The sequence below is a fragment of the Vanellus vanellus genome (genome assembly GCF_965231255.1).
Source record: "Vanellus vanellus genome assembly, chromosome: 1".
Classification (NCBI taxonomy): Eukaryota; Metazoa; Chordata; class Aves; order Charadriiformes; family Charadriidae; genus Vanellus; species Vanellus vanellus.
Genome location: NC_138905.1, coordinates 222,147,141 through 222,173,674, shown reverse-complemented (window position 1 = coordinate 222,173,674; position 26,534 = coordinate 222,147,141). Strand labels below are relative to the sequence as shown.

The 26,534-nt window shown below is 60.5% G+C and overlaps 2 protein-coding genes and 1 long non-coding RNA gene across 4 annotated transcripts; 2 read left to right on the top strand and 1 right to left on the bottom strand.

Annotated features, from left to right (window-relative positions):
- Window positions 1–2,450: 2,450 nt before the first annotated feature.
- RNF121 (ring finger protein 121) lies at window positions 2,451–20,610 on the bottom strand (the record flags this gene model as incomplete). Its single annotated transcript, XM_082490763.1, has 9 exons — window positions 2,451–3,684; window positions 4,845–4,946; window positions 6,847–6,980; window positions 9,781–9,901; window positions 10,871–10,978; window positions 11,486–11,640; window positions 12,511–12,652; window positions 13,692–13,729; window positions 20,554–20,610. The coding sequence occupies 9 exons, from the start codon at window positions 20,608–20,610 to the stop codon at window positions 3,564–3,566; spliced, it is 978 nt and encodes a 325-aa protein (XP_082346889.1). The 3' UTR covers window positions 2,451–3,563.
- Window positions 20,611–22,261: 1,651 nt separating this feature from the next.
- On the top strand, window positions 22,262–24,161 carry XNDC1N (XRCC1 N-terminal domain containing 1, N-terminal like; the record flags this gene model as incomplete). The annotated part of the gene is made up of 7 exons (XM_082498160.1): window positions 22,262–22,367; window positions 22,729–22,867; window positions 22,955–23,110; window positions 23,469–23,632; window positions 23,804–23,880; window positions 24,037–24,091; window positions 24,144–24,161. Exons 1-7 carry the CDS (start codon window positions 22,323–22,325, stop codon window positions 24,159–24,161), a joined length of 654 nt encoding a protein of 217 aa, XP_082354286.1. The 5' UTR covers window positions 22,262–22,322.
- Window position 24,162: 1 nt separating this feature from the next.
- Window positions 24,163–26,534, top strand: LOC309675933. Of its 2 annotated transcripts, XR_014269552.1 has the most exons (4): window positions 24,163–24,239; window positions 24,736–24,820; window positions 25,018–25,157; window positions 25,800–26,534. It is a non-coding gene; the product is annotated as an uncharacterized lncRNA (long non-coding RNA). The 2 variants fall into 2 exon arrangements; XR_014269553.1 differs by lacking the exon at window positions 24,163–24,239 and having other exon boundaries at window positions 24,598–24,820.

Sequence of the window (26,534 nt, the reverse complement as noted above, 5' to 3'; positions counted from 1 at the left end):
CTGCTGACACCCGCAGGTCGGTGATGGTGGGGGGCTGCAGTGCCATGGCACCTGGGGGAGCACAGCAGGGTGAGCCGGAGGGACAAGAGCTGCCCCCCCCGAGCCCCCACAGCTCTGGGATGGGCAGGAGGGCAGGGTCCCGCAGAGGGGACGGGGGCACAGCTCAGTCCCAGCCCCCCGCACAGGCCCCTTGTCGGGGGGCACCGAGCCTGGAGTTGGCCCTGCCACCCCCCCCCGTGGCCCCCCCAGCAGCCCCCACTTACCTGTGCGGTGGGAGGCCAGAGCCCAGCAGAGCAGGGGCAGGAGGAGCCGGGCGGGGGGGGCGGGGGTCCCTAAGGGCAGAGATGGGGTTCAGCGCTGGGTACACTGGGATGCTCCCCCCGAGCCTGGGACGGGTCCCCCCAGCATCCCCCCCCAGCTTCCCCTGCCCAGCATCCTCCCCCCCAGCCCCGGAACGGCCCCCCCCGCGGCATCACCCCAGGGTCCCCCCAAGCCCCGGCAGGTCCCCCCCCAACCGTGTGTCCCCCCCCCGGGCCCCCCGTGGCCGTACGGACGGGACGCAGCACAGCCATGGTGCGGCGGCTCTCGGGGCGGCGGAGCTTTATGGGGTGGCGGAGAGGCGGGGGGAGAGCCGTGACTCACCGGGAGCCGCCCTCGGTCCCGGCCCCGGCCCCGACACCGCACCGGGACCGGCACCAACACCGACACCCACACTGGGACCCGCACTGGGACGAGCACCGGGACCGGCACCACCCCAACACACATGGGGGGGGGGGTGTCCCCCACCCCTGTGCCTGTCCCTGAGTCCCCGTGCCGTGCCCAGTGTCCCCCCCGTGCCCCCCCATATCCCGGCACAACACCCCATGTCTCCCTCTGCCCCCCCCGTGCTATGTCCCGTGTCCCCCCCGACCCCACAGCTCTCTGCACATCACGTCCCTCTGTCCTTTGCCCCCACACCCCCGTGCCCCACGTCCCCCTAACATGTCCCACAGCCGCTTCAGGACCAACCTCGCTGCACCCCATGTCCCCCCCCCCCGCCCCACACCCCCCTGTGCCCATGGGCGAGCAGCCGTGGGCACCCCAGGGATGCCGGAGTAGGGCTCAGCCGGACACCCCGTGTTCATCATGTGGTGTCACAGGGCTCAGGGACAGTCCCCAGGGCTGGTGGCAGCACTGGCGAGCCGGGGGGTTATGGGGCCGGTGGTGGGGACCCAGGGTCTGGGCAGAGCTGCGCAGGGGGAGAGGGAGGTGGGCGAAGCCCCCCCGGGACTGAGCACCCATGCTGGGTGGGGGGAGCCCCGGGTGCTCAGGGGCAGGTGGGACAGGAGCACAGCCCCCCCAGCTCCAGGGGATGATGGAGAGAAACCCTCAGCGACCCACCGAGGGCTTCGTTCTGGCGCTCAACCATGGGGGAAAACAGCGCCGGGACTCATCGAGGAGCCCGAGGGGGGACAGCGGGACCCCAGGCTGGGAACCGGGCCCTCTCCCATGGCACAGCCCCCTCCGGAGCCAGCCCACGGCAGCGCCGCAGACAAAAGGGTTTCTGTGACCCACTGAGACCAGACTGCAAACCCGGGGGAAGCCCCTGGGCCTCCTCCGCACCCAGCGGGGCCGAGGCAGGCAGCCAGCGTGGGCACAGCCACCACTGGGCAGGAGCGGCCACCCGAGCCCGCAGGCCCTGGAAGCAGCTCCCACACCGCCAGGAAAAAAGCCCCTAAAACCCCGGTGAGTTTCCCAGCAGTTGTTATCGACAGTTCCCAGAAGGGCAAGGTTATCTCTGGGACCTCTCCAAGCCTGCCAAGTGCGATATGTCCCCTCCTTCCCACCAGGATGAGGACAGTGGCCGCATTCTTCAGGTAGCGCCTGCGGGCACTGCAGCCGGGGTGTGACAGCGCTGGCCTGGGGGTCCCGCAGGCAGCAAGGGGCTGGAGGCAGCTACGGGGGTGGAAGGGAAGACCCAGCACCATCCACTCCTCCACCAGGTCCCTGTTCCCCACCGAAGCCTGACCCCACCGAGCTCAGGGTCCCACCAGGCGAAACGCGTGGAGAGGGCACTTCACCCCCAGCCACATAGCGTCCATCGCCCCGGAGGGCAGGAAGGTAGGAGGAGGAACCGCCACCTCACCCAGGGGCAGGGAAGACGATCAAGAAAAAAGCTTGGGCCACGTCCCCATTTCCAGGTCTCTATTTCTGTTTGGCACAACATTGCGACGTGGTTTCGCCAGAAAGAAAACCAAAAGGACTCGGCAGGGCACGTGGCGCAGCCGCACCGGGTCTCCCCCGGCTGACACAACCCCACGCTGCACCCGCAGCCAAGCCGCTGCTGCTGCCGCCGCTTCCCAAATCCCCCGTGCGATGCGGCGCAGCCCCTCACACCAGGAGTGGGGTGACCTTGCCTCATGTGTCCCCCACCCACCCACCCACCGCGTCCCCCTGCCAGACCCCGGCACCCTCAGGTGACACGGCTTGAGCCCCCATGCCGCTGGGAGACCCGACTCCCTGCCACCCCCAAAACGCCCCAGACACTCCCCGGGTCGAGACTTTGCCCCCCGCATGCCACTGTCACAGGCTGTACCCACTCGCTGCCAAAAAATGAGCTCAAGGCCCCTTGCGCAAGAGGGATGGAGGTAAGGCTCCGGCACGGAGTGACACACGGCAGGGAAACGCCGGCACCAGCCCAGCCCTTCGCTCCATCCCTTTCATAACAGTGCCAAAAAGAGCAATCCCCAGCGAGGCGTCCCTCGGGACACGGGCGACCCGCTCCCCAGCTGCTCTTGATGTACTGTCACCGTCACAGAAAGGGGCGCAGGGAGAGAAACACCACTGTCTCCGCACCCCGGCCGGACCCCCAGTGCCGCCGGCCCCCGGGGAAGGAACATAGAAAAGACAGGAGCGTACAAAAGGGTCACCCAGGGCAGAGCCCACCGTCGCAGCGCAGGAGAGTGGCTCCGTTCCTCCCCGCACACCCATGGCACCAGGCAGCCAAGAGTCCGGCCAGCGGCGCTCGGTGCCGCCGAGCATCCCCCACGTCCCCTCTTGCAGGGCATCGGGCTCCAGCTGCCCCCCGGGCAGCCTCTCCTCCACAGCCCCACGCAGTAAAGGGGCCCAAAATTGTCCCTGCTGCCCCATGTCCCTTCCTCGCTGCCAGCAGGGCTGCTCTGGGGAGCTGACGTTGGGACCCTCGTCACCTCCCCCAGCCCAGTGGCAGGAGAGCCCTGGCCAAGAGCTCGGCATGGCGGGGCCGTGCGAAGGGCCAGAGAAGGGCTGCAGGGGGGAAAACGGGACAAGCGTCTCTTCTTCTGCAATAGAAAGTTTTAAATACGCTCATTAAAATAATCACTTTTTTTAAAAAAAAAAAAAAAAAAAAAAAAAGACTCTCCCAGCCCTATCGGGAGGGGCCCCAGGGCAGAGTCCTCCCTCGGCCCTCGATGCCGCGGTCCTTCTCGGGGGTGGCCGAGGTCCTGAGAGGTGATGGAGAAAAGCCAGTGTCCCCGGCCGGCTGCTGTCCCCTGCCCTGGGCACACGCGTCCTCTCGTGGCTCCGCGGCTCCCCACCGCCTGCCCTTACTCCAGCCCCAGGATGTAGTTGATGCCCTGGACCAGTCCGATGATCACCGGCTGCCAGGCCACCAGGTAGCGCAGCCAGTCCAGCAGCTGCCCGTACATGACGTGAGGCCTCTCCCAGCTGGGCGGGAAGGAGTTAAAGAAGTTAAAGGAGGAGTGAAGTGGCTGAGAGTTGGGGGGGGTCAGCCTGGAGAAGAGAAGGCTCTGGGAAGACCTCCGAGCCCCTTCCAGTGCCTAAAGGGGCTCCAGGAGAGCTGGGGGGGGACTCTGGGTCAGGGAGGGGAGCCGTGGGATGAGGGGGAATGGTTTGACACTGACAGAGGGGAGACTGAGATGAGATATTGGGAAGAACATGTGGGCTGTGCGGGCGGTGAGCCCCTGGCGCAGGGTGCCCCGAGAAGCTGTGGCTGCCCCATCCCTGGAGGTGTTCAAGGCCGGGTTGGACGGGGCTGGGAGCAACCTGGGCTGGGGGGAGGTGGCCCTGTACGGGGCAGGGGGTGGCTCTGGGTGGTCTTCAAGGTCCCTTCCAACCCAAACCCTTCCGTGATTCTATGAAAGAGCCATGGGGAGAAGGGCAAGAGGAGCACAGCCCACTCACCCACCCAAATATTCCACAGAGGCACTGAGGAGACGCAGCCCCGACCCTCTGCAGCAGCGGGTGCCCGGGGAGGAATGGTTGCAGCCAGGCTCTCCGCGGCTGCGCCTCGACAAGGAGTCTGGGGTGCAGACACATGTCCCACAGGATGCAAGGGGAACCTAGCTTCACCACCCCGTGGGATGGACATGACCTGCCTCTGGGCTGGAGCCCCCACGTGCTGCGCGGGCATCAAACCCAGCGCCCGGCTCTGCGGGACTCGCACGCCCCACGGGAACGGCCAGAGGTGGAAAAGCAAAACCTGGGGCTCGAGTCATTCCCGTGGCGGTGCGGGCAGGGGGGCAGCATGGGGGGCTGAGCCCTCCCGCCAGCGGGCAGGGGCCACGCGGGTCAGACACGAAGGGCTTCATGGTATTTTTGTCTCCCAGCCGAGGGAGCAGCAGCCCTGGAAGAGCCCACAGCCACCCAGCTGCCCCCAACGTGCCCACTGCTCCGTGACGGACGACATGCCCAGCTCAAGGACTGATTTTGCATGGTCTCTGTCACCGCTGTGGGCTGGCAGCGACCTGCCCGGGGTGCCAGGCACAGCAAAGTCAGCAGCTCCTGGGCACAGCCTCGAGCCCCTCGTGCGCTCTACCCGCTGCTCCCTTTCCCAAAGCACTGTGTCCCACGAGGAGAAAGGATACGGGTTACTGAACATCCTCTTGAGATCCACCTTCTCTTTGCAGTACGGACACGTCTGCTTCTTTCCGACGATGCACCAGCCACGGATGCAAAACTCATGAAACCTGGGGAGCAGCACGTTAAGGGGAACCACCTTGGGCTAGAGGAGGGGGGACACGACCGCGCGTGGAGGAAACCATCGAGCTTAAAAAAAAAAAAAAAAAAATAAAAAAATAAAAAAAAAAAGGGTCACCCCTCACACCACTGCGTGAGGGACAGGAACCATCCACACCGTCCAAGGACGGCCGCATTGCGCAACCGCAGCCCTTTCCTAGAAGGCGCAGCGCCTTCCAGGCACAGAGGAAGGGGCTCAGGGGGCGGTGGGCCACGGAGGGATCACGAGGGCTATGACCAATGCGCTGGCCACCAGTGAGACACAAACCCTGCACCCACGGCGCAGACGTAGCATGGCACATGCTCACACCAGGGCCGGGTTAGACCGACACGAGCAGCCAGGGCAGAGGCTGCAGGGAAGCTCCTCCATCCGAGGGCGAGAGCCGGCAGCAGAGCACCGGCAGGGATGTGCCCGGCTGTGAAATTCCAGGGCTTCGAGCACGGGGAAGGTTTGTGCAGCCCAGGAGAGCTCCGCAAACGCATTACGCAGGGCTCCTGCAGCGGCTCCTCAGGGATTAACAACATATTCAAGGAATTTCTCCCACGGTTTGACATGCAGGTGAGAGCCACCCTGCGTCACGGCAGGTGGGTAAGGAGGATTTGCCCAACCTGAGCACAGCCCGGAGAAGTCACGCGGAAACGTGAGGTGGCCGCAGCCAGGGCCCCGCGGCACAGCTCCGGGGGGAGGCGAGGCTGCGTGTGCTGACGGGAAACAGCCACGCACGAGGGTGTCACCCAACACACAGAAACTCCCCCGGGTAATGCCTCTGCTGCTCAAAGCGAGGTGTAATGCCAGAGAGCGGCAGCGGGAGCCACTCCCCGGAGCAGAGGGCCAGGAGCCGACGATCCAGGGCTGCAAGCCAGCAGCAGCCCCCTGGGACCACCGTGAGCACCGACCCCTCCGACAGCCACAAAGACCCGTGCCGAGCTGCCCGCAGGGTGGGTGGCACCCAGGCCCTGCCGCCACGCGGGGTCGGCCAGCGTAAACCTCGCCAAAGAGTTTATAGCACTTAAATTCAGGCAGCGAGTTTGGCCAGCGTGACCTTTGCTCAGGCCCAGTTTGGAAAGCACCTCGCAGCCAGTAACGCAAGCGGTGCCAGAGGACATCCCATCTCCAGCACTGAGTCATCCTCAGAAAATCCCCCGATCCGTCCCAGCTGAGGCTGAGACATGACCAGGACTTCCAGTTTCAAAACCGACAGCGTGTCAATCAGCTGACAAGGAGGGCTGAGCAATTCCAGGCTGCTGGAAACCCCACGCAAAAACCGGAGTCGCCGGAGGAGTTTTGGGGAAGGAGGAAGCTGCCGGACTGCGGGGGCTGTTTTCTGAGGGGTGCCGCATGGGACACGCAGCGGTTTCCCCCAGCTCTTCCCTTCTCTCAGCCACAGCGCCGGCTCTCTGACGAGGGGCCAGCGTGACAGAGGCAGCCCAGCTCGTCTGGACCGGGGACACTCTGCATCCCTACCTCACCGCCGGAGTCGGCACAGCGGCAAGCACCAGGCAGACAGGTCCCAGCAGATTTGGCAAAGGGAGCTGGAAAGTGAGGTACGACTCCACAGCAGCCCTGCTGGAGTGGGGGAGGAAGCTGGGGAGGGGAAGGAAGAGGAAACAACCGCTCGTAACGCACACAGAGGCGGCGAGGAAGTGATTTCGGGGACTTCGCCTCTGTCCGTGCCAAGTCAGCGATGACACAGGCAAGGATCACGTGACATCAGCAGAACAGCCCCGTGTCGCAGGACAGGCATTTCTTCCCCCCTCCGGGTGGGGGAAGCCGTGGGGCAGGAGGTCTCTGCCACCAGCCCCAGCATGGAGCCGGCGAGGCGAGGGGCTGGCTCCCGAGGAGAAGGATACACGTGGTTGCAGGAGAGGCGGTAGGTGTTCTCGATGATCCCCTCCTCGTTGACGTCCACGAAGATCTGCTGGCCGCAGACGGCGCAGACGCTGTCGGAGAGGTGCTTGGTGGGCATCCCCGAGGCGCTGTAGAACTGAGCGAGGGCAGAGCAGAGGGAGAGCGGTGACAGCGGGAGGGCACACGTCCCACGCCCGCGTCGGCACGGCTAAGCTTTAAGGAGGGCTGGGGTCAGCGCCCGAGGAGTCCAGCCTCGGCCTTTTGCGCTTAAAAACCTTGTTACAGGTCCGGCTGCAGGAAACAACTACAACAGGACAGGGAGCTGCTCAGTGAGGTGGTGGCCCATCACACCCCCAGCCCCACACGTCCCCTCCCCATGCTGGGGACCACCCTCCCTTTGCTCCCCAACGGCCAGGCGAGTCGTCAACTGCTTGCTGGGGCTGGTGCACCCACGCCGGGCAGTGAGGGCAGAGGCTGGGGGCGAGAGCAGGACAAGCTGGAGGTCACAGCTCTGACCTGAGATGACAACCTTGGGCTGGCAGTCGAACACGGCCCGAGCCACCGCATACGGCCCGAGCCTCCAGCCCCACAGGTCCCTGAAGCTCGGACGGCCGAAGAGTGAAGCACAGAGCAGCCACCCCCCACCATTTCCAAGCCTGTTGGCTCAGCACCGGCCTGATGCAGCACGCAGGAGGGTGCAGGCATGCAACCGGGTCTCCCCAGGCGCAGCAGTGGTCCCACACACTCCAGGGATGGCCTGGAGCACTCATGCCGTGTCCCAGCTCCCACGGCCAGGCTGAAGGCATAGAATCATAGAATATCTCAAGTTGGACGGGACCCATAAGTATCAGAGTCCAGCTCCCTACTCCTCACAGGACTGCCTAACACTAAACCATACGACTAAGAACATCATCCAGATGCTCTTTGAACTGTGACAGGCTCAGTGCTGCGACCACTTCCCTGGGGAGCCTGTTCCAGAGACCGACCACCCTCTCAGTGAAGAGCCTTTTCCTCATGTCCAACCTGGACTTCCCCTGACACAGCTTCACTCCATTCCCTCGTGTCCTGTCACTGGTCACCAGAGAGAGGAGATCAGCACCTCTCCCTCCGCTGCCCGCCTTGAGGAAGCTGTAGACTGCCATGAGGTCCCCCCTCAGCCTTCTCTCCTCCAAGCTGAACATGCTAAGTGACCTCAGCCGCTCCTTGTAAGTCTTGCCCTCCAGACCTTTCACCGTCTTGGTCGCCCTCCTCTGGACACACTCTAATAGACTGATGTCCTTCATATAGTGAGGTGCCCAAAACCGCACACAGAACTCAAGGTGGGGCCACACCAGTGCGGTGTGAGTGGGACAATCACCTCCCTCAACCAGCTCGCGATGCTGTGCTTGATGCACCCCAGGACACGGTTGCTCCTTTGGGCTGCCAGGGCACACTGTTGACTCATATTCAACTTGCCATCAACCCAAACCCCCAGATCTCTTTCTTCAGGGCTGCTCTCCAGCCCCTCATCCCCCAGTTTGCACGTATAACCAGGATTACCCCCTCCCAGGTGGAGAATATGGGACTTCCTCTTGTATTTAACAAGGTTGGTGATTGCCCAGTGCTCTGTAAGGCACTTATGCCCTCGAGGGAGTCCACAGCTCCTCCTGGGGGGCTCCAGGAAAGGTAGGGAGGGACTCTGGATCAGGGAGGGGAGCCGTGGGATGAGGGGGAATGGTTTGACACTGAAAGAGGGAAGATTGAGATGAGATTTGAGGAAGAAATTGTTGCCTGTGCGGGCGGTGAGCCCCTGGCACAGGGTGCCCCGAGAAGCTGTGGCTGCCCCATCTCTGGAGGTGTTCAAGGCCGGGTTGGATGGGGCTGGGAGTGACCTGGGCTGGGGGGAGGTGTCCTGCCCAGGGCAGGGGGTGGCACTGGATGGTCTTTAACACTCCTTTCCCACTCAAAACTATCCTATTCTACCCTATTCTATCCTAGTTCAGGATCATCAGCAAAACACGCCTCCGGCAGAGACCTGGCACAGCTTCGCTCCAAGCATCCGATGGAGCCCTCAGGCTGCGGTGCCAGCTGGTGGCAGTGTCCTCCCGGCAGCCCTGCAGCCAAGCCAGACCCTCGGGGAGCACCGGGGCTGCTGCAGGCCTGTCCTGGGTGCCCATCGCCTACGTCAGGGGAGACCCGAGCTCTGCTGAGGTGTCCCAGTGCCAGTGGGAGGAGGCTGGCCAGGGGCTGGGGCAGCACCTCCAAGGAGCAGCAGCAGCAAGCTCAGAGAGGAAGAGGAGGAGGAAACACAAGGTCCCTAAAGAACTGCTGCAAAGAAGCAACAGGACCTACTCCACCAGTGCCCTAGGTCACGTATTTTTTGGTGGAGTGGGTTTTTTTGATACCAGGTGAGTGGGCTACAGATTTTAGGCCCCCCCTCCAGGCACACAGGAACACGTCCTCTGTCTGCAGGAACTGCACAAGCTGCCGTGGGTACGAGCAGCAGAAGGAAGCCCATGGTGTGAAGGCTTCCCTGGTGGCTGCAGGTCACGAGTTAATGCAGCCACAGCGTGGTCCCAGAAACAGGAGTGTTCTCCGGCACTGGAGATTTTAAAGGCCCAGACAGAGAAATATTTGTCAGGAGTTTAGAGGGGCTAAACAGATCCTTCCCCTCCTCATTTCTTGTGCTTCTGGGGAGATGGAGACACCCGCAGAGGATTTGCTGTTAAGGAAGAATCTCAGAGCAACTCCATTAGGTCAGGAATCTCCCAGCCCAGACACCACGGTAGTGGACTCAGTGAGAAAGGCAGCAGCCTCAGGGGGCCCTTCCTGAAGGGGGAGTTTGATGCACTTTCCCCTTTGGGGGAGGCAAAAGCTACTGCTGCAACCGAGATGTTTCAGGCCTCCCCATAGCGGGGCCGGACTCTCGCCTGGGGGACAGCACGGCGTTAACTCACCCCGATCGTCGAGGCCATGTAATCCGCACACATCTCGGCAAAGTCCCGCTCCAGCACCCCGTAGTAAAGACCGTAGAAGAGGAGGGAGATGCCAAAGTCCATTGCGTCTTCTGGCTTGATTCTGCAACAGAGGAGCCCAAATGACATCAAGACATTTTTTGGGGAGGCTGCGGGGGTGCAAAGCCAGTGTGCTGACAAAGCCCACAGCACTAACTCTGTCATGACAGCAGTTCACCAAGGCAGCGGACACATGTCACTGGGAAGCATCACCCTTAGAGGTCTTCTAGGTGCCTGCCCAGCACAACCCCGGTCCCTGCTTCTGGGACGCTTCACCTTAGAATCATCAAATCACAGAGTAGTTTGGGTGGGAAGGGACCGTAAGTCCATCTAGTCCAACCCCCTGCCCTGGGCAGGGACACCTCCCACCAGACCAGGTTGCTTAGAGCCCCGTCCCACCCGGCCTGGAATATTTCCAGGGATGGGGCATGTCCCATCTCTCTGGGCAACCTGCACAAGCAGCAGCATCTGAGTGGAGATGTGGGTGTCACAGCCCAGCTGTCTAACACCCAGTGCCCATCGCCCTCACCAGCCTCTGGAATGAGCAACTGCACTCATCTCCCCAACTCCCTCAGACCCCAGATCAGCTCCCAGTAAGTCTCCAGTTAACACTTCCACATCTCTGCAGGCAGTTTCAAGGTCTGCTCATCATTCTAGAGAAGGATTCAACCTCTCTAAACACAAAGATGGCTCAGGGTAGGGTCCTCTGCGACCACACCTGGGCTGGCTACTTGTCACGGGTACCCATTTCTCAGTGTAGCGGAGAAAATCCCCAGGCTGGACACGCGCAGAGCTGGAAGAGCTGCTGACACAGCTGAGCTGGAAGCAGAGATCCCCAGAGACACGGACCAGCTCAGGTACCAGCATCTCACCCGTGATCCTACCCACAGGGAGAAGACACCCCAAAGGGTCTCTTTGACCCCGTTAAACAGATTGCCAAGACAACTGTTATTCCAGAGTCGTAGCCAACGCCTTACTCCACATGGCGTGTTACAACCCCCACCCCGCGAGTCAGACCGAAAGATTCACTCACCTGAATAATAAGTTAAGACCAAAGAGTGTAAACATCACAGCCATGTACCCCACGATTCCAGTGGCATAGCTGATCTTGTATATTAGTAGAAACCATTTATAAACCAGCCTGGAAAGAATCAAAACAAGAATTTAACGGCTTCATTTTTCCTGGATGAAACCGCACCAAGCACCTAAAGGATTTTACTTTTAAAACCTGGATGGTGTTTGCAGACACTTCACCTACCCCTACGCATGGGCAATGGCGTTTTAAGTGTCTAATTCAAGCTACAGGCCACCCGCTGCCATGAGCCACTCAAGGTCTCGACTTCCAAACTAGAAACCTCGGGATGTACAAAGGCTGTAAGCAAGCGTGCCTCACACCAGGAATGCCCTTGGTGAGGCCACCAGCCCACGCGGTATCTGCCTCTCCAAAACCCACGCGGGTGCCACGTGCACCGGGCTGGCTGCCCGCAGTCAGTGCTTCACAGTCACCGAGGCAGGCAGCACGCGCGGGGGTTGCACACCCCCGGGGTGCAAAGTTTAAGATGATGATCTGCGGCAGCGAAACTGGAAAGAGCTCCCTGTCACGGTTACCCTGGGGCTGAGGAGTTTTCCCAGAAACACGTGTACTAACCTGGGCGTTGTCTGTACCAGAGGTTTTCGAGTTGCCCTGAAGGTGACAAAAGCTGTGACTGCTGAGAAGAGCACCCAGATTACCAGGAACCGCCACCAGTACAGCTTGATCGTGAAATACAGAGGCACTACCCACATCTGGAAGAGGGTCACCATCTGCAGGAACAGAGGGAAAGGCGTTTTGAGCTGCTTCTCTGCTCATCAAACATCAGAAACATCCTGCCAGGCATGGCAGACGCGCTCCTGCCTGCATCAAAGGGCCCTGAATAGCACCAGGAAACCCAAGAGGTTTGCTCCGCAGCACCCAGAGAACAGACTCGGAGCCTGACTGAGGGAGTCAGAGGCAGCAGCCAGGCGCTCTTTGGTAGCAAAAGACTAGAGTTGGAGGAAGAACCAGAGGGAACATCTCCAGAGATGATCCACCTAGCTAGTTGTCCTAAGGTGGCTACAAAAACTATCATGGTCCTGACCGCTGCAACCACAGACACCTCAGGCAAGTATTAAACAAGGAGATGGGCGCAGCAAAAGGTTTCAGACTCGCCTCTACCCTGCAGCCTATTGCCAAAAGGGATCTACAGCCGTGCAGCTGAGCTCCTGTGGTGCTGCCGGCGGGGAACAGGTACACATGGTCGGTTTAAAGTTCATGGAGGATTACAGGTATTGCCTGGAAACATTAATTATGATAAGGAAGTCAGAGTGAGGTTGGTTCAGGTGAAATAACAGTCCCTGACAAGCCAGCGGCATCAGCAGGTCTGCTCAGCAGACCCAAGACCTGCTTGTCCCGTCGCCTGGTATCAAAGCACTATGTAAAACCGAGTTACCGGCATCACTTATAACACAAACTTAATGCCTCCAGCCACGTTGTGTCCATCCTCATCCCTACCTAGAATCCCCATACGTTGTTGGGAAGACGAGGGTACCTCAGCACCAGACAAGAGGAGAAAAACAGGAACATCTCATCAGCTAAAGGACAGCAGCACTCGCAGCCATCCGCAGAGACAAAAGGGCTGCGTGGGAGACACTTACGTTGTAGGAGCGAGGGTGCCTCTGTTTCCACTGAACCAACAGGAGCTGTGCCACCACCAGTGTGGCGATAAGGATGAGGACCATTTCGGCATGCATTGCCTCGTGACCACGGTGCTTGGCATGCATCCGTGCATGCTCCACCCTGCAACGACAGGGAAAAGGCGGCTGAAGAGCACGCAGGCGCAGACTGCATGCTAACAGCAGACAGACACCTCGGCACGGGGGAGACAGGAAGAGCAGACCCAGAGACCCCATGAAGGAGCGTCGTGGAGCCGGGTGCTGGGTCACAATCCAGAGGAGAAAGGACAAAAGGCCTCTAGGAGACTCGCTCGGTTTTAAACTGTGAAAGCCAACACCGCCATCCAGCCCATCCTGGTGTGAACGAGGCAGAGATAACTCACGCTGACATACCTGAACCAATAAACGTGGAGTGCACGTTTCACGCAACTCACCCGGCAGCTCACCGGTGCAACAGCATCAGCTGAGCGGCTTTTTGACACCACGAGCGTGCACCAACTCTCAATATCAAACCCTCAGCTCGGTTTCAAGCCACCAGCAAACTCCTCCCTCTCTCCCTGCACAGGAAAGGCCGGATGGGCAGTGGGGGCACAGTCTACAGCCAGCAAAACCCACAAACCCCAGCAAAATGCTTCTCTCTCTGCCCTAGGCAACCCCCTTTGCATCCTTGAACAAGTGATTTCCAGACTGATGCTCTACAGACACCTGGGGTTTCTCTGCAGCTTGTGCTGTTTGACCAAAAACCAAGGCAGAATTAAGACCTCTAACATCCTTACATCTCGGTCTTGAGCTGACAAGACAGTTCAAGTTAGGGGCAAAAAATATCCAAACCCAAGAAATTTCAAATTCTCTGATCTTAAGAAGCCCTCTATAAATTGGTACTGGGAGCAGACCAGTCTTAGTGTGCTTTTCAACAAGTGTCTGGCTGAAATTGGTTTGGCTAAGGGAAAAGGAGAAATATCTAGGAAGCACTTTAAAAGAAAAAAACATTAGTATTGCCTTTTAAGACAGTTCATAGCTCCCCCTAACAAATAACGCTGTGCAGGGAAGGCTGACCCTGTCCCCTCCTGCCATGAATACGGGCTGTGCTGCTGGTAGCTCCAGTCAGGAGCAGGAGCTCACTCAAGCTGCAAGCACCGGCGCACCTCACAACACAGACTCACCTCCATCTCTCCTCTGGGGACAAGTGTGAAAGATCGACCTGAGGAGAAAAAAAAAAAAACACCGAAGAAATCAGCAGCTGAAGTTTGGGAGCAGCAGTACCAGCCCAGGATGGATAATTTCTCTACTTCACTGCTTCAAACAGTGCGGACACTGGTTTATGCCCCACACGAGCACGGCTGTGCTGTGTCTACGCTGCCTGTTCACCACCAGTAACACGGACACGGCACCCGGCTCCTTTATCTCCTGGCGAGACCCGATCAGTGCCAACAGCAGCGGCGGAGTCAGCTGCAAAGCCATCCTGTGAGGCCCCCAGGATTGCTCTTTGAGAGCTTGAAGAAGGAAAATGCTGGATTCAGAAGCTTTAAACAACAAACCCTGGACACGTTTATTGCGACACCACAGCCCAGAGCTGTCCTGCAACCCTCCAGGCAGCACGGGCAGAGCTGCAGTGTCCCCCTGCTCCTCCACCACCTGCAAGCACCCTTCCCCTTATACTCCCATGATTTACCGTAGCCAAGGCTCTGCCCACCATCCCACGCTACGCTCGCCAGCCAAATTGGTTTCAGTCCCACGTTCCCAACCCAGCCAGGTGTCTCTGGGCACAGAGGAGTGATCCCAGTGCACGTCAGAAACAGCACAGAGAAGGGAGTCCAAAATCCCACCAGTCTGCAGGGTGGGGGATGGCATCTCCACAGCAGCAACAAACCATCACCAAAATTATTTTCAGAAAGAATCACAGAAAAAAAAAGATTTGGGACTTGCCTTGCTGCCATGGCTGGAAGTTTCTTCCAAGTGTTATGGGCAGCAAAGTTTTTTGCCTGACAGGAGCAACCGAGAGCAACAGGAGTTGCTGTTATTAGCGATGAGAGATGATGGGCTGGCATAATCCGAGCTTCACGTGAGCTGAACGGGATGCAGGGTGTTAAGGACACCCTCCGTGTGACAGGTTTAGGGGACAGAAGGAACTGGGCTAAGTGATGTGAAAGGCCCCCTCTGCAGAACTGCAACTCTGCGTTAAGCTTCTCAGCTGGCAAGCAAGCAGCACCCAAACCTCACCCGGGGGCTGAGTCTCACAGAATCCCCAATTCCCCCAGCGAGATTCGGTGTGAACACTGTCACCAGGAGGCATTTGGACTGGGGAGGGGTGAGGGGACCCTCAACATTGCGTTTCAGCTCTTTCTTGGAGCTTTGTATCTTCACGTAAGAGCTGAAGAGGTCTCCAGCACTGGTCAGGTCCCCGCACAGGCTCACTGTCCCCGCACTCGTCCCAGCGCCAGCACAAACCCTGATGCATGCCACCGAGGATGCAGCAAACGAAATCTCGCAGCTCTGACTTCACGTCACCTTTCCTCAGTGAGACACAAACCCAGACAAAAGCTACAGCAGCTCGCCTGGGGCTGGGCACATAAACACACGGTTTACAAAACCCCATCTGGCCAGAGATTCTCCAGCACAGCCACGGGACCAGGACTCACCCCGGGGCCCGGCTCTCCCCCCGACACAGCCGCAGTCGAGCGCAGGGCTGGCCAGCCCCGAATGACCTGTACCCAACGTTTACCAGCAAGCAGGCATGGAGTTGTAAGAAAAGAAACTGAAAACAAGTCACAGCAAGGACTCTGTTATCGTGTTTTCCTACAAAGTGTACAAAGGAACGACCTCCACCTCGCCCCAGCTTCCGATCACCGGGTATGGAGCCGACAGCTTGGCTTCAACCTTTACCCCAGGGCTCTCCCAGGGACAGCAGGGCAGCCAGCCTCGCCTGCCCCGTGGCATGCCACCACTGCCAGCAACGCACAGCAGATCACTCGGGGCCATTCCCCAAAGAGGTGTCTTGCAGCCAGCACCTCCGATCGACGCACTGGAGCTCGACCTCGCTTCCTCTGCGGCGCCTAATTATACCCTGGGGTGAAGAGCCAGGGAAGCACACGCCTGGCAGCAACCCGTCTGCCTGCTGTTACGCTGCTGCTGTGCCCCACTCTAGAGCAACACCTGCGAGAGATTCGGTCCCCGAGGCCTTCAAGAAGCACTTCAGTACTTAGATGCAAAATACAGACCTATGAAAATCCCCGTTCGAGCTCACTAGCTCGCGTAGGAAACCGCGTGTAGGTGGTGATGATCTGACACTGGCTCTGAGAAGCGTGCTCAGATCACCCGAATTCCCTGAGCTCCTCTGCTCCTAAAGCATCCACGTCCAGGTTAGTCAGTGCAGTCACTGCTTTCCCTTCAAAAAGCTACACAATTCGCAGTTAGAACAACAGCTCTGATAAACAGTAAAAAAAACCACTTAAAAATTGTTCTCAACTCACAGCGAGCAGGAGAAGCTGTGAAACCCCAAGACTTGTCGGTCAGTTCCCCCAAGCTCTGGGAAGTCACCCAGGGGCTCCTGCTCCCCGGAGACCCCTGTTCCCCCCCAGACTCCAACCCAGTCCTCGCTGGACAAGGACATTTTACAAGCACAGAGTCCAGCACCTTCAAAATCACAGAATCACAGAATGGTTTGGGCTGGAAGGGACCTTTAAAGACCATCTAGTCCAACCCCCATGCCATGGACAGGGACATCTTCAACTAGATCAGGTTATTCAGAGCCCCGTCCAACCTGGCCTTGGACATCAGTTATTTTTTTCCCCATATAGTGATTTCTGGTCACTCCTCTGTGCCATGCCAGCAGCCACTCCATCCATGTCTGTCCCACGCTCAGGGAACACCTCTCAGCCTCTTGCCTTCAGCATCTCCCCCAGATCTACAACTTCTTCCAGCAAACAAGGTAAAGCCTTCTCAGCCCCAAACCCTAAGGAAATCCTGCTGCCATTTCACAGAGAAGAGGGCTTCCCACCTCGCTGTCCTCGCTGGTGCAAGAATCCACAGCACTGGACGCAATTTTCCCTCAATTACAGGGACTGAGTTTCACCAGATTCCCCAGAGCTTAAAGCTCCTGAAATAACTTTATTAAGGGGGGGGGGAGGACATTCATGCAGAGACAGAGCGATCCGATGACTGTCAGACACGACTTGGCAGAGCAGCCACCCCACGCTGGACCTTCCAGTTAACCCCTTCTTGATCTGCACTCTCTCTTACCAAAGAAATCTAGTTTTGGTTCTAAAAATGAACAGCGATGGTAAATCTAAGTGCAAGAGACGGTGCCAGGAAGCACCTGCTCTCGCCGTTAAGCATTCGCTCTGTTTCTAGTTCAGGTTTGTCTCATTTTAACACCCAGTTTTTGCATCCCTTTCTATACCTGTCAGCTAGGCTGAAGAGGCTCTGCGCTTAAATCTCCCAGAGATTAACCAGACCAGAGAGGAGAGGGGTCGGACAAGAACCAGGAAGGATAACTGAAGATACGCTCTACCAAGCCTTGAGCACCAACCCGTTCCCACCGCAGCCTCCTCCAACTGGTGATACCAGCACAGGACCTGCTGTGTGTTACAAACTAGAGCTCTTAGACCAAATTTTTTTAAAAATAAGGAATTGTGAATGACATATTCCGCCCTCTGTCTCCTCCATAACTCATGGACCATAACTCAAAACCCCCAACCTCCTCTGGGTGATGACTGGGAGAAACTGGATATTTATGACTTTAGTCCAGTTCTCTCCTCGACATAGTATCATGGCCTTTGGAAGAAACTCATGCCACTCCCCAGTTTTCAGCAGGGGCTAATGCCCCAAAGCCACCACAAACCTGTGATCCCCATCACCAGGATGGTCAAGAGAATTACCTCCCACGAAAGCGCGAGGGCTGTGGTTACCTCTAATACAGAACCGTAACTGCCCGGTTGTCGTGGTCCAGCAGCAGGGAGACAGGAGGATCTCCAAGCATGCGTACCAACCACCCTGCTGTGAGCCGGCTGTAATCTCCTTATGCTCTAAATCTGGGAAGGAGGTAAGGAGAACATCTCAAGGATGGAGAATAAGCAACTGCTGATTTCAGTTCCAAGCTACAGACCAGCCTACAGCTCGTGCTGTGCGGCTCCGCGGTATTTTGGCCATCAAAACCAAGGGCATCCAGCATCTGCTATGCACAGCACCGGGCAGAGGCAAAACAGCTGAGGATCCAGGATGCCTGGGACCTGATTCCACCTTTCTCACAGCCCCAACCTTGGTATTTGTTTCACATCACCCACTAGGAACAACCTGAAACAACTGGAAGATAAATCTCAAGAGCGCTGAGAGTCTGGCCGTTCACTCGAGGCAGGCTTTGAAGCGGCAGGCTGTTTAGTGAAAGTCTGAGGAAATTTGGGCATCTCAATTCCTCATTTCTTCTACTCATAAACCAGCGCAGTAACAGCCAGTGGGGAGGAGAGAGGCTCCAAGTGAAAAACGCTTTGATAATTGTAAATGAAACCTTTGATGACAGCCTGAGTTACAAGCAGGCAGAGCCAAAGCCACACGACGCTCAGCGTTTATCCCACACGGGTGCACCAAGGGAAACACTGAACTGCTTGCCGATCTCCACCGGGCACCAGCCCTACCATTAATGGTTCATTAGTGACAGGCTCAGCCCAAAGAGCTGCCAAGATCTCGGGACAACACAAGTGTACAGATTTTGTCCCAACCAACATGGGTTTTGTGGAATCACACACAGCACAGGGATAAGCACAGCTCTGCGTGCACCCCCGTATCAGCTGCCCCCTCGCGACGCCCTCTCTGCCCCTCTCCACCAGCCCCAAAAGCACTTTCCTGCTGGACTGAAAACCAGAAATTTCACCTTTGAGCGTCAGAGACTTCAGATCTTCCGTGTTTTTACAGGGAAGAGGTTTCCCACCTGCTGCTGGCACTGAACTAAGGCATTCACAAGTGCAACAGTTTACTGTTTGCTTACTAGCTTGCTTCAAGACTCACTTATCAGGATGGAAGAGATTCACAGGAGGATCCCAGGCTCGCTTGTTCAGAGAGGGGCTCGGACAGCCTGGTTCCAGCGTGCACACATATACTCTGGTGCTCTTCAAAGCCTGGCTGGAAAAACACCTCTCTGGCATAAAAAGCCACCAGTGAATACCTTAAAATATAACAAGAAGCAACTCAAGAGTGACCAGTTTGTGGTTTAAGACATCTGGACACCAGATTTGAGGCTGGATCCTCCTGTCACCCCACTCTTTGGCAGCAACACACAGTGCAGGAATGACGCACAACCTCTTGCCACGCTTCAGGCAGATGGCCTCACCTCACTTGCACAGCTCAGCCATGTACCTTCCCAAATACAACCTTTAGCACCTGAGAATTTTTAAGCCAAACCACCAGTTCTCGCGGAAAAGCACTGACCCCCTCCCCCCCCAGACTGCACCAACTGACTGTCTTGGCCCCCCCCATGCCGCTGCTCCCACAGCGCAAGCAGCGCTGCCAGCTCACACACACAGAACTGCTCTACAAGCGGGAGGTGACGGTGGAGAGCCGCGGCAAAGCCCGGGGCAGCGGTGCCGTTACAGCACTGCCGTACAGTGGCATACATGCCGTGCCAGACACACGTGCCGCACTACAGCTGTGCAGAAGCAGGCGAGCCCCTGCTCCCAATTTCAGCTTTCTGAGCAGATGGGTTTTTTTCAGCTTTGTAATTTTTCATCTCCAGGAACTAGCATGGGAACAGCGGGAACTTCCATTAAAGCCCTCTACCTCACAGGGCTTCAATTCCTCAAGAGCAACGAGGGCTACTAATTATCTCAGCGTGGAAGTTTGCACGGCGCAGCACCAAGGTGACAGGCAGAAATTGCTGCCAGCGGGGAACGTTACCCACACTGCCAGTGTCCGAGGGCACCCTGAGCAGCCCCACGTGCTCCTGCATTCTCTGAAATGTGAATCCCACCCTGGGATGTTCCAGAAGTGAGTTTTAATCAGGGAATGAATTAACAGCACAGAAGTGCCGCAGGTGCAGAAGGGCTCCTCTTCAGCTGCCCCAGATTTTGGGACCCCACCCGGAAACAGGCGCTTTGGCCACTCCAGGGATGTGAAGTCCTTGTGCCGGGCCGGTCCCCGCACACCGCAGTGTGCAGTCACCGCCAACATCCCAAACTGCCGTTTCCTCACACAGCTCCCAGGCTGTTCCTAAGCCTCCCCTCTACCACTGCTCTCCTCCCCCATTCTCCCCGCACCCTACTCCAGCCACGGCCAGGCAAATCCTCCCTCCACGTCCAGCCCCTTCACCCCCTGCTATGCCCCCCACCCCAGAGGCCCACTCTCACTCTTCCCCAGCACCTCTGAGACCCACGGGGACCCCACAGCCCCCCAAGGCCCCTTCTCTCAGGGCCCTAGAGACCCACTGCAGCTCACCAAGAAGAGCTTGAGGGCCCCTAACCCAGTGGAGCTTCAAAAGCTCCTGGAGCCCTCCTGCCCCAGTGCCCCCCTGCCCCAGGGACCCCCAATCTCCCCCTGCCCCACGGACCTTCAGAAGCACCTCCCTGCCCCAAGGCCCCCGATGTCCCCCTGCCCCAGAGCCCCCCAGTATCCCCCTAGCCCAGCGGAGCTTCAGATACTGCCAGAGCCCTCCCACCCCAATGTCTCCCTGCCCCAGGGACCTTCAGAAGCGCCCCGGAGCCCCTCAGTGTCCCCCAGCCCCAGGGACCCCCCCCCAACTCTAACCCTCCCCGTACCCACCTGTCCCAAAGCCCTACAAGCTCCCCGTGTCCCAGACCCCCACCCCCACCCCAGGGACCCCCAGTCGCCTCAGAGCCCTCAACGCACACCCCCACCCGGGCCCAGGTCCCCCCGCGCCCCGAGCCTCCCGCTACCGAGCCCCCCACAGCCCCCCCCCGGCAGGGCCCAGCCCTCCCTCCAGCGCCCCCAGCCATACAGCACCAAGCACCACCCCCTTCGCTCCCCCTCCCGGGGGCCTCCGGCCCGCGCCGCCCCCAGGAGCCCTCAGCCCCCCACTACCTCCTCCACATCGCGCTCGACGGGGCCTCCAACCTCCACTTCCAGCACCGCCGCCATGTTACCCCCCCCTCCCCTCGTCCCCGGCGGCCAGCTCCTTCCGCCACCCTCCGCCAATCACCGGCCACGCCACCCTACCTCCGACCAATCGCTGAGCGCGGCGCGGCCTCGGTGACCAATCAGAAGAGAGAAGGGGTGGGACAGCTGCCAGAGGCAGAGGGAAGGGGCGAGCTGTCATGGCCAGGGATTATCTGCCGTTTACAGTCTCGGAGAGAGACGCACAGTCCTCACCGGCGGGCTCGGTGACTCTGGCCGCCTCACATCGCGGGACCACCAGTGTCAATACTCCCGGCCCGCCGCCTCCCCACCCTCACCCCTTCCCGCTATCCCCCCCGCTGTTTCAGAGGGAGAGCACATGGCAGACAGTCCCTTAGCGTCTGCTGCGCGGGGCTGTAACGCGGCACTGGCGGAGGACTACGTGTCCCGTCATGCACCGCGGCGGAGACCCGGGCCGGGCCGGGGGCTGAACCGGGGACAGGGGACGGGGCCTGGGACCGGGCCGGGGCCGGGGTCTGGGGCCGGGGTCGGGGTCTGGGGCCGGGGTCTGGGGCCGGGGCCGGGGCCAGGGCCAGGAGCCAGGAGCCAGGAGCGAAGGAGGGAGAGGTGAGAGGGCCGCGAGGTCAGGGGTCGGGAGTCACGCGGTTTGGGCGGGAGATTCAGGCGGCGGGATCGGTGCGGGGGAGGGGGAGAGGGGTTGGGGGGTGAATGGGGGGCTGCGGGGCAGGGCTGGGGGTGGTGAATGGTCTGTGGGGCAGGACTGTGGGGTGAATGGGGTGGGAGGGCTGTGGGGTGAATGGGGGGGCTGTAAGGCAGGATTGGCGGGGGGTGAATGGGGTGGAGGGCTTTGGGGTAGGGCTGGGGAGCGCTGGGGGGTGAATGGAGTGGGGGGCACTGGGGGGGTGAATGGGGGCAGGAGGCTGTGGGGCAGGGCTGGGGGGTGAATGGGCTGGGGGGGTTGTGGAGCAGGGCTATGGGTGGGGGGGTTGTGGGGCAGAGGTGAATGGGGGTGAAAGGGGGGGCTTTGGGGCAGGGTCGGGGAGCATTGGGGGGTGAATGGAATGGGGGACAGGACTTGGGGGGGTGAATGGGGTGGGAGGCTGTGGGGCAGGGCTGGGGGGTGAATGGGCTGCGAGGGTGGGGGGGTGGTGGGGCAGAACTTGGCACGGGGGAGTGAATGGGGTGGGGGGCAGGACTGGGGGGTGCTGGAGGGTAAATAGGGGGGAGGGGCTGTGGGGCAGGGCTGGAGGCTACTGGGATGGCAGAATGGATCGGGGGAGTCGTGTGTGGGTCTGGGGACACGGAGAGGGGCGGAACTGGAGGGGCTCAGGGGAGTAGTGGGGAAGGACTGGGGAGGCACTGGGGTGACAGAATAGGACTGGGGGGGTTGTGGGCTGGATGTGGGTAGCACCGGGGTGGTGGAATGGGGCGGGGGGGTGACTGAGTGGGACTGCTGAGGGGTTGTGGGGCGAGGTTGGGGTCAACAGGGACTAGTGGAGTGGCTGCCCCAATGCCCCCCACTTCGCACTGTTTGAAAGCGGGGGGGCTGTGCCCCAGCTGGCAGGGGCAGAGGCTTGGCTGGAGCCGGAGCACCGGCTCTTCCCTGCCGGCAGGTCCTGAATCCCACCACAGACCTGCCCCTCTCCCCGCCAGGTGCTGGAGGGATCTGAGAGGAACCAGGGTCCCAGCAGAGTGTTGTCTCCAGGAGGTCCCGGATGGCTCCGGTTAAAATCAGCCATATTGTGTCCTTCTCCTCGCAGGTCTCTGGGGCCTTTCCTCGGGGGGGGGGGGGGGGGGGGGGGGGGGGGGGGGCGTGTAAAGCCCAGGTTCCTCTCTAAGCTGCTGTGGTGTCTGGAGAGTGGGGGGAGTCGAGGTATGGGGTGTGATGGGGCACAGCACCACAGCTCTCCTTGGTAGGCACCAGCTGAAGGGCACAAATTAGTGTCACAGGTCACTAATTGCACCTGATTCTTCCCCTCTCAAAAAGCAGAGCGTTTTTTCTATGGGTTGCTGGAGAATCCCCCTGTTTCTCCCCTGCCCCCAGAGCGAGATGGGGGTGAAGGGGAGGGCGGCTGGGGCGGGAGCTGGCATGTGACACGGTGTCTCTGCCATCATGTGCAGGACCCCAAGTACCCAGTGGAGAACTTGCTGCGTGAGGACAGCCTTCGGCCCTGGCTCGGCTGCCCCCAGGACTGCAGTAGGCAGCTGAGAGTGGAGCTGCAGCTGGAGAGAGCCAGTCCCATCGGCTACGTGGATGTCGGTACGTCCCCACTGCCAGCTCGGGCAGGGCTGTGCCCTCGACAGGGTCGGCAGCCCTGAACCTCACGTCCCTCCCACCTTAACACAGGCAACTGCGGCTGCGCCTTTCTCCAGATTGAGGTGGGACGTTCCTCGTGGCCGCTCGACCGGCCCTTCCTCACCCTGGTGCCCAGCGTGGCACTGATGACGCCAGCTGACTCGAAGCTGGACCAGAACCGCTGCGGGGTCCGGATGTTTAAGGAAGGTAAAGATCGCCTGATCTGAGGGGAAGGAGACCGAGGACAGAGCAGAGAGGCTGGGGGGCTGGCGGTGGCGGTGGGATGGGACTGGCCAGGGGGGTGGAAGGGGACGGGGAGACCAGGGGACGACAAGTAGTGCTGGAGCCCAGGGATTGCAGCCGTCCTGTTCGCTCTGCAGCCTCAGGAGAGTTGTACCAGCTCTGCTCCGCTGCCCTGCCCTCTCCCAAGCCTGAAATCCCCCAGTTGTCACCGTGTCCTGGTCCTGGATGGGGGACAGTGGCACAGGGTGATGAGCAGAGGTGAGGGTGGTGGCGGGACAACAGTCCCCGCTGTGCCCCCACCCCAACTGCTGTCTCCCTGCAGCAGATTTCCTGGCGCCGGCGGTGGGGCAGAAGTGGGACCGCCTGCGGCTCACCTGCAGCCAACCCTTCAGCAAGCACGGCCAGTTCGGGCTCTCCTTCGTCCGCGTGCGCACGCCGCTGGACCCCGAGCACCCCCAGCCGCCCCCGCCCTCACAGGAAGGCCCGGTGGGTGCCTCTCGTGCCTCCGCCTGCTCCTCACCGCAGGAATGTGCCGGGAGGTTGTGGTGATGGGGTTTCTCCTCCACTCGTGCCCCATGGCGGGTGCGTGAGGGCGCTCGCCCGGCTGACCCGGGGGCTGCGCCTGGAGGGCCGGTCTCCATTCCCCATGTCCTGCAGGAGGATGCTGAGCCCGCAGACAGCCCCTGGCGCTCCAGCCCTGCTTTTTGCCGGACTTTCTTTCCAGAACCGCGCTTGTAAGTCTCCTGGTTTGGTCCATCTCCGTCCTCTCCTTGCACAGCCAGGCCTGGAGCCGCCTCGATTTGTTGCCTCCAAGCACCCGGAGCCGCGGCTGCCGCCAGCCTGCCGGCTCCCACCTCCCTGTGGGGCTGACGATCTCTCTCTGCCTCCAGGAGCTCGAGGGAGGAGGAGCAGCTGAAAAGCCGCCTGCAGCAGCTGGAGCCGGGTGCCTGGAGCCCAGCTCGCCTCAGCCGCCCGGCCCAGATGGTGCTGTCGGCAGCACGGAGACGGGCATTGAGGCCCAGAAGCGGCACAGGCTCCACAGGGGGTGACCTGGAGCTCCCAGCCGAGGCCCCGGGAGGCCCCGCAGTGCCAGGTGAGCCAGAGGTGCCCATGGCCAGCGGAGGGCATGTTGGCAGTGCAGAGAGCCTTTATATAGTTGGTACACACCCCCCCAAAACCATCCCAAAGGGATCATGTCCTGCTGAGGGCTCTGCCCGTGGTCAGGGGGATCCCACATGGTGAATCCACAGTCCCCGGGGCGCTCCCTGTGCCCAGAGGGATCCCGTTTCCCCTGCTCCGCTGGCAGCAGGCTGTGTCCTGGCTAGGCTGGCCTTCCTCGGGAGAAGTCGCCCTTCTTGCTGGTGTGAGAGAAGTGTGATGGTGAATCCCACGACTCACCCAGAAGCCTCCTGTGATCCGTTCACTGCCCACAGTGGGGCAGCTGGAGGAGGAGATCATTATTTCATGTCATGCAAGTGTTACCCTACCCGTGAATGCCACTGGTTTGGGTCTCACCCGGCCACTTCCACCAGGAGATCTGGTGCTGCTGTGTGGAGGGAGGGGATCACTGCTTGTCTGCTCTTCCCCAGGGCCTGCACAGGACGTCTCCACAGCCCCCGCGAGAGCCCGCAGGCAGCCGGACCGCAGGCAGAGAGCTCCCAGTGCTGTGGGCAGGTAATCCCTCGCATCACCATGTTTCTTCTGCCCTCACCCGGTGGGTGCTCTGCTCTGAGTCTTTCCCAGCCGATGCATGGCTCCCCTCTCCCTTTTGGTGCATTGCTGGACCCGGTCCCTGGCTGGGGCTGGTCCATGGCTCCTTCGTGGGGGCAGGACACAGCGGAGCAAGCCCTAAGCTTGTAATGCCTCTGCAGGGCTCCACCAGCCGCCTCAAGGCAGTGCAGGTCGGGAGGAAGAGCCAGAGCCCGCAGCGACCGAGAGAGAGGGGCCAGGAGGGGCGACAGTGGAGGGGACGGCAGTCACAGGGAGACGGGCGTCTGCCCCATCTGCTCAGGTGCGTGCTTGGCCTGGGCGCACTCTGGCCTGAAATGGGCTCCCGGTAACGAGCACAGTCCCCACACGGCCAACCTGAGCGGGGAGTGGGACACACTTCTGGGGCAGACCACGGTGCATCTGTCCATCCATCCACCCACCCACCCACCCGTCGGCTGAGTCCCCTTCGCTCCGCGGCGCTCCCTGTCCCGGCTGGGGGGGGGTGGGAGTGACGGGGGGCTCAGCCCAGGGCTCTGTCCCCGCGCGCTGGGGCTGGTCCTGGCCCGATGTCCCTGGAGGCAGCGGGGTGGTGCTCGGGTGAGCTGTCCTGTGCCATGGGAGCTGTGCAGGCCAAGCTGAGCTGCAGAAGAGCAGCTGCGGAGCGGCCTCAGCGTCGAGGTGGGCTCACACGGGAGGCGGTTGGGTTTGGAGGGCTGCAAGGGGTGAGGGGACACCAGCAGGGAGGGACAGCAGTGGCTGTTGCTTGTGCGTTGAACCCCAGCTTTTTGGGGAGAAGCAGCGGTGGCTCCGCAGCTGGAACGCTTCACTCCCTGAGGGAGGTCACAGCGTGTCACAGGGCACCAGGCAGCCACAGGAGCCTTCGGGGAGGGCGTGAGATCTACCCCCACACTTACCCCAACCATGTCACCTCCCCTCGCCACAGGTCGCTTCAGCCTGGATTTCCTCCCCGTGCACGCCTCCCACTGCGGGGAGGAAGACCCCGACGCAGGCCGGCCTTCCTCCCTGCTGGCGGTGGTGTCCCCCGACGCCTGGGTGTCCTGCCCCATCTGCGAGCTGCCCTTCAGCGCGGCGGAGGTGGAGCGGCACGCCAGCACCTGCGGCGAGCAGGGGTAGGGCTGCGAGGACGGCGGAGTCATAGAGGGACACACATAAACCTCGTGCCGCAGCACCCGGGGGCTCAAACCACATCGCTGCGGCTGTTGGAGACGCCGGACCCATCAGGCGAGCTGCTGTCTGTGCCGGCAGAGCTGCATGTGCCACAGCGAGAGGCGTGAGCAGGGAACGACCCTGCGCAGGAGCCACCAGCCGCGCTGGCAGAGGCGCAGCAGCCCCAATAAACTTGTGGCGAGGCCGATGTGGGGAGGGAGAGGCAACTTCCATCCCCACAGCCAGGCCTGGGGGAGCACCCACGGCTGTAAGGATGGAAGACACTGCTGGAGATGAATAAATTAGAGAGAGTGAAAACGCCCCTGTGGTTGCACAGGGCTGCAGCAAGTCCCCGGGTGAGTGTCCAGCACAGCAGGTGGGGACAGCAAGGGGGACGAGGAGGAGGTCATGCTTTTCCTCTCCTCGGGGTCCCTGGTGCCAGGCTGGCACCACTGGCCTGTCCCCAAGTGGGCACAGAAGCAGCTCATGGGAGGAACAAGCCAGAACACTC